Source organism: Caenorhabditis briggsae (genome assembly GCF_000004555.2).
Source record: "Caenorhabditis briggsae complete genome, chrI, whole genome shotgun sequence".
NCBI lineage: Eukaryota > Metazoa > Nematoda > Chromadorea > Rhabditida > Rhabditidae > Caenorhabditis > Caenorhabditis briggsae.
Window position 1 is genome coordinate 9,217,167 of NC_013489.2, and position 7,363 is coordinate 9,224,529.

The following is a 7,363-nucleotide window of genomic DNA, read 5'->3' on the forward strand; positions in this document are numbered from 1 at the left end:
CCTGGAAAGTAATATGTCACGGTTTTGTTTCATTTGGGACACTACAAAGTTGGCGCTTAAGAATTAGGAATTTTATTGGATTATCGAGCTAAATTATTTAAAATCGAGTTAGAATAATCGAGTTATGCAGTCTTCTTTTTTGCAGCAGTTTCTTTGGATCCAACTGGAGAATTTGGAGAAGATTTTGAGATTGGAGTTGTTTCAGCCGATGGTCTCTTAAGGTTTTTCGTTGGAGTCAGAGGCTCTTTGGATCCACCTTTCGCTGTATTCGTTGGAGATGACTTCAATGGTTTCACATCTGTTGACGATGGCTTTTTGGGTTTTCCTTTTGTCGTTTCTTTCGAATTTGCTGGTGAAGAAATATTGATTGCTGTTTTCTCTTGAGATGCTTTCAATTTTAATGGCTTTCCTTTCTCTTTTGATCCTTTCAGACTTTTCATTTTGTCTTTTGAAGCCGGTTCTATTGATGTTTGTATCCAAATGCAGTCTTCACTGGTCGTTTAGAATCTTTGGTATCCTTTGAACCAGATGATGCAGTTGAATCTTTTGATCCTTTCAGTGTCTTACTAATTTTTCCCTTTTTCAAAGTTTTCGATGCTTTTGTAGCTTTTGTAGATTTTGAGGCTTTTGTAGTTTTTGTAGTCTTGGTATCTTTAGAATCTGTTGAGTTCTTAGAATCCTTAGAATCTTTAGAATCCTTGGAATTTTTAGAATCTTTAGAATCTTGAGATTTCTTCGTATCCTTGGAATTTTTCGTATCTTGAGATAAATTCAATGCCTGTCCAATCTTCTTATTATTTTTCGATTCCACTGATTTTGTGGTATTCTTCTGGTCCGTCTTGTTTTTCGAGAACTTCTTCTTCAGACACAGATTATAAAGAAGTACTATTGCAATCAGTCCAATCACAAATCCGACAATTATTCCAATTGCTCCCCAGAACCAAGCAGCTTCTGGATAAATCACAAAAGCATTACGAAATTTGATTCCTTTGCAAAGTACATTGCCAGTTGAAATTTTTTTTAATCAAAAATAAAATAAAGATATTTACACTCTTCTCTTCCTTCGTTCAGCACACATAGTTGAGCAAATCCATTGTTGACAATTGATTTGCACACTCCTCAAAAAAAGAAACTGTATTTAAAAACTGAAAGAAAAATGCCCACTTTTCGAATATCCCGTTTTCTTCCTGCATTCGTATAGAAGCATAATTTTCATGTTGAAGAAACAAACTGAAAGTTTTCAATTTCATAAATCAAAAATTCTGAAAATCGGCCCACCAGTATAATGTGTTTTGTAATGTGGTTGAACATAGCAAATTGCATAACGAGCAGCTCAGAAATTTAAAAAAATTGTGAAAAAGTTACAGACAGGAAAATAATAACATGCTGTTCCGTCCTAGATCGGTGTCGTCAAACCTCATACTATGTATACTGTTAGAAAGAGTATGAAGTTGTTTTACATCGAAAGACTGGAAAGAGAACTGCAAATTTCAGAACCACAAACCGAATTCCAGTTTCTTACCATCGTTGAAATTCGATTCCTCTCTCGCAGTGGAAATCTGGAATGAGAAAAAAAAACTAGGAGATATTCTGTAAACGAGGGATAATCAGAAAATGATCTGGATTCGCCAACAGGTCACGCCTTGGTGTACAATATCTGATTGGTTCGTGAAAATGAGGGAAATAGTCTAATTTTTCATTGGGGCCGAATTAGCAATCTTTTGATTGTACAAGGTGGCTGTTAATTACCCGCAATAGTTTCCTTGAACTCTAATTTTTCTAATGTAGCCAGATTCATTTTTCTGAAGATTGTTAGATTTCGATTCATGATCAGCTATTGTATTTAAGAAAGTTTTCGATTTTTCGATTATAGGATATGTACCTTTCCTACAATTTGTTCCATTTGTGAAAAGTTTCTATAATTTGAATAGGTTTTTGGTTTTTTTTTGTATAAACGGGTTTTTAATTCAGATGAAAACCAAAAAAAATCGTTTATTTGAAAACGAAAACAACAACAACAACAACAAATTTAACAAAGTGATAAAAATGAATGTAACAGATAAAAACGATTGGAAAGACGATATCAACAAATACCAGTGAGTAAATAGAGCAATAACAGTAAAATGGTTAGAAGATTGTGATACTGTGGAAAGCTCCAGACAATATCGTAGCATATACTATTTTTCATCTTGAACTGATTCTTGAAGTGAGAGGGAAAAATCGAAAAATGTTGCAGTAGATGTATCTGTTGGGGACAATTGTGGAGAGCCGTCGTAGCCTAAATGATTATATGATCCATTGGAACCGTCAGTCAGAACATACCTGAGTCATACGTCCATAATTCTGCATTCATTTGATCTGAGTCGTCTTCCTCTTCCTCTTCCTCCTCTTCTTCCTCCTCCTCTTCTTCCTCTTCTTCATCTCCGTAATCAGTTTTTTTTGGTGTTTCAATCGACCGTTGTAATGAAATTCGGTCTATACTCTTTCCAGTCACCCATTCCAATCCGTTGGCATAGTTTTCAACTGCCGAGTAATGACTAATGGTTTGCGGTGGGGGCTCAGTAATCTCCACATCATTGATAGCTTTCCCAAAACCAGTTGCAAAACGATTTCCATTGATTTCATTTACCACAAATCCAGAGACTTTAAAAGTCGATAATTGTGAAACTATTTGATGTGATCGTTCAAAGTATGTAGTTCTCCGGAAATCATATTGTGTCAGTGTCTTGAACATCGTCGGCACGCCGAGTGAAGTGACTTTCTGAAGCTTCGAGAGAACATAAGTGTACTCCAAGCAGGCGTCACCATTGAACTGTTGATTCTGACGCGGCTGCAGATCAAGTTTACCAGATGGGAGGATTCTCAGAATTGTTTCGTCGTTGATCGATGGCTTAGTCAAATACTGTGATTTTTGTAGTTTATATAAAACAATTTCTGTAACTCACATTAAACAATGCGGTTCGGATGGCGTATAGTTCGTTGAAATGTAAATCGGCGAAGCGTAAAGATTGAATGATTCCAGATAATATTTCATCATCTACATCAGTGATGAATGACCTGAAATAATGGTATCAAAAGCTGATTGCAGATGTTCACACATACCACTGCATTAAAATTTTCACAATTCCCTTTTTGTTTTGCAGTGTTAACGGAGCTACGGCGAGGGCAACAAGCGAGTCGCATGTCAGTGTCTTGATTATATCTTCGCTCGATTCTGAGCAGTTGAACAGACTTGAGATGCTCAGAACAGCTTTCTCCACATCACTTTCCATCGGATACAGCTGTGATAAATGAGGGTTGATATGTTTTTGGGGGCGAGGAGTATACACATTCTTTGTCTTCTCATTCAAATCCTCTATATACTTTTGTAACTCCATTGTACCCCGCCTGCAATTTATTGTTTGTGAGCAGACTGAGTTAGCATATTTTCTGAAATCGAAATCGTGAATACAATGAATCTGAAGTATTTAAAGAGTCACGAAAATAGTATTTGGTTGAATTTGTTGACTTGTGTAGAAAATGAATAAACCAAAACCTAGAAAATTCAAAAATTCATGTGCATTAAACAATAAAGATCTTGTCAAAGGGGGACCAGATAAATAAGAACGCTTCCTGTCTGCCCGAAAGCAATCAAACCGACATTGTAGCCATGGAGAGCGGACTGAAATGATTTATGGTTGGAGGAACAGTTTCCTGTCGCTTACCAGAATGAAATCCTCGATCTCACAGAACACTTGACTTTGAGTGAAGATAGGTGTGAACACTTTTTCAAACGTCATTGCTCCAGACGATTTCGATCCTTGATTAACAATGATGGAATTGATTGTCGGGTATTCGATAGCGGAAACACTCGTTTCGACTTCAGATCTGAGCATCTGACGCACACGAACAACTACACGAATCGTGCCTCGCAAGTCAACGACATCATTGTGCAGCTTCCGCATGATACTCTCCTTCTCGTTCAACTGGCTCGTTAATTCTCCGATTCGCACCTTCTTTTGTTCGTCTTCTGCCTTCAGATTACTACTCTCCGTCTTCAGCACGTCCACTTGCACGTTCAGCGCGTCCACTTTCGTGCTCATCACTTCTAGCCGCTCTTTGTACATTCCTATGCTTTCCTTCTGCATTACCGCTGTCTCCTTTGCAATTTGCAACCGTTCGTCCTTCTCCATAATATCCTTTTCCATCGCTGCGACTTTTCCTTTGAGTACATCGACTTGTGATGGTTGACGAATAATAGCAGGAACGACTGCTCTTCCCACTGGCCTAACTCGAGCAGGTGCAGTGATTGTCTTGTTGGCGACGAAAGTTGAGCGTTGCGATGTGACAGACCGGACGGAAGATGTGGACGGCGGTCTGCTAGAAGTTGAAGGAGGACGAGACGCAATGAGACGTTTGCCGAAGTCGTTTTGGTAAATGCGGGACATCCAGAATGTCCGAGTGTTGAGTGTCTTCCAGTTGTCAACGGCGATGGCAGTGGCTCAGCTAAGCTTGGCAGTTGTCCTCTAGACGAAGTTACTCGACGAGACGCTGTAATTAGAATACGATAAAATGAAATGTTTTCTTCAAAAATTGTTAATCTCAGTACGGAAAATCATTTTAATGTCATTCTGCTTACTCCTAGTGATTTTACACTCTTTCCTTACCTGTCAGTTTTGGTGAACGTGCTGCAATCGAACGAGATGCGATTGATCAAACTGCAAGTCCGCCACTTCGACGACGACCGATCATGACGATGCCTATCGTCGAATTAAAAAAAGTGGGACCTGAAAATTTGAAAGGCGTAGCTTTTTTTGATCTACGAAAAAGTGCGGCAAAAACGGAATATTTCAGATTTTCTCCTCGTTCGAGCTACTTCCGCAATTAAGTTCGGTTTTTTCGATGAAAAAACAGATTCTAGAGATGCTAGCGATCATTTTCATACCAAGAAATCTAAATTTTGTCCAGAAAATCCCGCTAAATTCACAGAGATAAGTTTCGTTTATTACCGTAGTGTTTCTGGGCCAAGGCCTCGAAAATTGACCGGGAATCGTCCGCGAAATATTCCAGGTCCCACTTTTTTAAATTCGACAATAATAAAGATTGCGAAGTGCAAAATAGACGACATTGTTTCGGATTTCATTTTGGCGCCGCCGAGCGGTAAAATGCTCGTGTTTCGCCACGAAAGACAATTTTCGATAATGTCCCTTTAAAGACTACAGTAGCCCAACTAATAAATAATCGGAAGGTCTCCAGTTTTCCATCAATAAAAATGTTGAAGTAATTCTCAGAAATGGGTATTTAGCAGATAATTAATATAGATTTATTCGAAAAAATAAATTTTTAAAAAAGTTATTTATGAGTTTTCAAGTGCCGGTGTAGGTTCCCGCTTTGTGTAAACTTCATCACACAAATTGAACAGAAATATGATAATGCCGCGTTCAAGGTTGATTTCCAGGAGTAATTTCCTGGAAAAACGCTGTCCAAAGCTGCGATTGTTTTCCAGATTTACAGCAACAGTAAACTACTGTATCACTCGTTTTGACTGTGTTCTTCCTGTTGATTCATGTCGATTTACGGCGGGTCTCGAAGCGGAGGCCTCTGGAAAACAACGGCAGCTTTGGACTAAATAAATAAATAAATATCTTTTTTTCGTGGAGAAAAAGTATGAGAACAAAACAAATGAAAGCAGCAATTAGAAATATCGAAAAAATAGAAATAATTTGTTATCAGCGACGGTCTCGTCTTCTGTGTGGTGATCTATCATGGTGACGACGATCCCTATCTCTGTCCGAGTTTCGTACATTGTCTCTGCGATCTCTCTCACGATGACTATCCTGATGTCCACGATTACGGTTCCCATCACGATCATTTGTAGAACTTCTGAAAACAAGTATTTAACGAATTCGTTTTCAGATCGGGATACCTTCTACGTCGATCAGAATCTCTTCTTTCATAATTTCTTCTGTCTCGTTTCGGTGATGGCGAACGACGTCTTCTGGGAGATGGACTTCTCTCATGGCTTCTCTTGACTTCCTGACGTCTTGGTGGAGACTGTTGTCTTCTTTTTTGCGGTTCCCCATTTTGCGATTCTATAAGAAAACACATCTTAATTCAAAAGTTAGATTTGAACAAGATTACTTGGTTTGTATTTATAGTTTTGGGACACCGATTGAGAGAAGTCTACATGAATTCGTCGATCATCAATCAGCACATTGTCCATTTTAGAATAAGCTTGCTCGCAGCTTTGCGCGTTGTCGAATTCGATAAAGGCGTATTGAAGAGAATCTCCACTACGACGATCTCGAACAATCTGAAACAGGAAGAATATATGATGACGATGTCAGTTTGAAAAAAAAACTAACCTCACAATTGTTGATTTTTCCAAATCTCGAAAAGATGATCTCCAGATCTTCGTCCGTTGTGACTGGATTCAATTTACAAACAAACAGAACATTCTCTGGAGGAACTTCATCTGCATCTCGCAAGTCTCCGACCATTTCAAGAATTTGAGCCTGTTCAGCCATTTCTCTTTGTTGAAGCTCCTCAGCAATCTCTTCTGCTGTTTTTCCTTCGTCTTCATCCTCTTTCTCATCAAGCGCAATTTGATCGGTCTGAATATTACGGTCTTGGAAAATTCGTCAGAAACTAATAGCTACCTTTACGAGCATTTCATAAGTAGGTGAAGGAGATCGTGGAGGGTACGAGATTCGAGTGTCTTCCTCGAACGGATCATCTAGAATGATGGTGTGAGAAATTCTGAAAAAATGCATTTATGAAAAAAAAATTGAAGTTCATTTTTATACCGAATGTCTCTGAATGGTTTATTATTCGTATCAGTCAACTGCTCATTGAGTTTTTCTAATGTCTCAATTCCTTCAGTGACTTGTCCAAAAATTGTGTGTTGATCATCCAAGTAATCCAAATTTTCCCCAAGAGTGATGAAAAACTGACTACCCAGCATATTGTCTCCGTTATTCACAAACGAAACGATTCCCATCCGAGTGTGACGCATCTTTGGAAGATCCTCTCTTTCAAAGTACCGACCTTGCTCTCCATACATATCACTGAAAAGCTTTTAGTTTTTTACTTGAAAATTGGAAAGTTTTGAGAAAAACTCGGTTTTTTTTTCGCAAATTTTCGGAAGAAAAAGTTGTTTTTTTCTCAATTTTAAAGGTGGGGAGATTTTTCGGAGTTTTTTTGGAGTTTTCTGCGTGTATACACCCAATGCGCGCTACTTGACGACAATTTTTTTGAAAAATTTCTCACTATGGGGTTATTCACCAAAATGTAGAAAAATTCGGAGAAATGGAGAAAATTTCGCAAAACCGTGGAGAAAGAACCAATCTCTCTGAAATTTCGGAGAAAATTATAGAGAGCATAT

General features: G+C 38.3%; 3 protein-coding genes across 3 annotated transcripts in view; all 3 read right to left on the reverse strand.

Moving 5' to 3' along the window:
* Positions 1 to 122: 122 nt before the first annotated feature.
* Positions 123 to 1,525, reverse strand: CBG25343 (the record flags this gene model as incomplete). Its single annotated transcript, XM_045239700.1, has 4 exons — positions 123 to 487; positions 568 to 951; positions 1,424 to 1,469; positions 1,523 to 1,525. The coding sequence occupies 4 exons, from the start codon at positions 1,523 to 1,525 to the stop codon at positions 123 to 125; spliced, it is 798 nt and encodes a 265-aa protein (XP_045099298.1).
* A 652-nt stretch (positions 1,526 to 2,177) lies between these two features.
* CBG12493 lies at positions 2,178 to 4,427 on the reverse strand (the record flags this gene model as incomplete). Its single annotated transcript, XM_002639974.2, has 5 exons — positions 2,178 to 2,278; positions 2,323 to 2,902; positions 2,946 to 3,057; positions 3,103 to 3,353; positions 3,705 to 4,427. 5 exons carry the CDS (start codon positions 4,425 to 4,427, stop codon positions 2,178 to 2,180), a joined length of 1,767 nt encoding a protein of 588 aa, XP_002640020.2.
* A 1,281-nt stretch (positions 4,428 to 5,708) lies between these two features.
* Cbr-sig-7 overlaps positions 5,709 to 7,363 on the reverse strand; it is a gene marked incomplete at both ends in the record, with an annotated part of 3,283 nt that continues 1,628 nt past the window's right edge. The window contains 6 exons of the mRNA XM_045239713.1: positions 5,709 to 5,862; positions 5,906 to 6,071; positions 6,121 to 6,292; positions 6,345 to 6,593; positions 6,639 to 6,738; positions 6,786 to 7,046. Coding sequence (XP_045094887.1) covers positions 5,709 to 5,862; positions 5,906 to 6,071; positions 6,121 to 6,292; positions 6,345 to 6,593; positions 6,639 to 6,738; positions 6,786 to 7,046 — 1,102 coding nt within the window. The remainder of the gene's footprint in view (positions 5,863 to 5,905; positions 6,072 to 6,120; positions 6,293 to 6,344; positions 6,594 to 6,638; positions 6,739 to 6,785; positions 7,047 to 7,363) is intronic.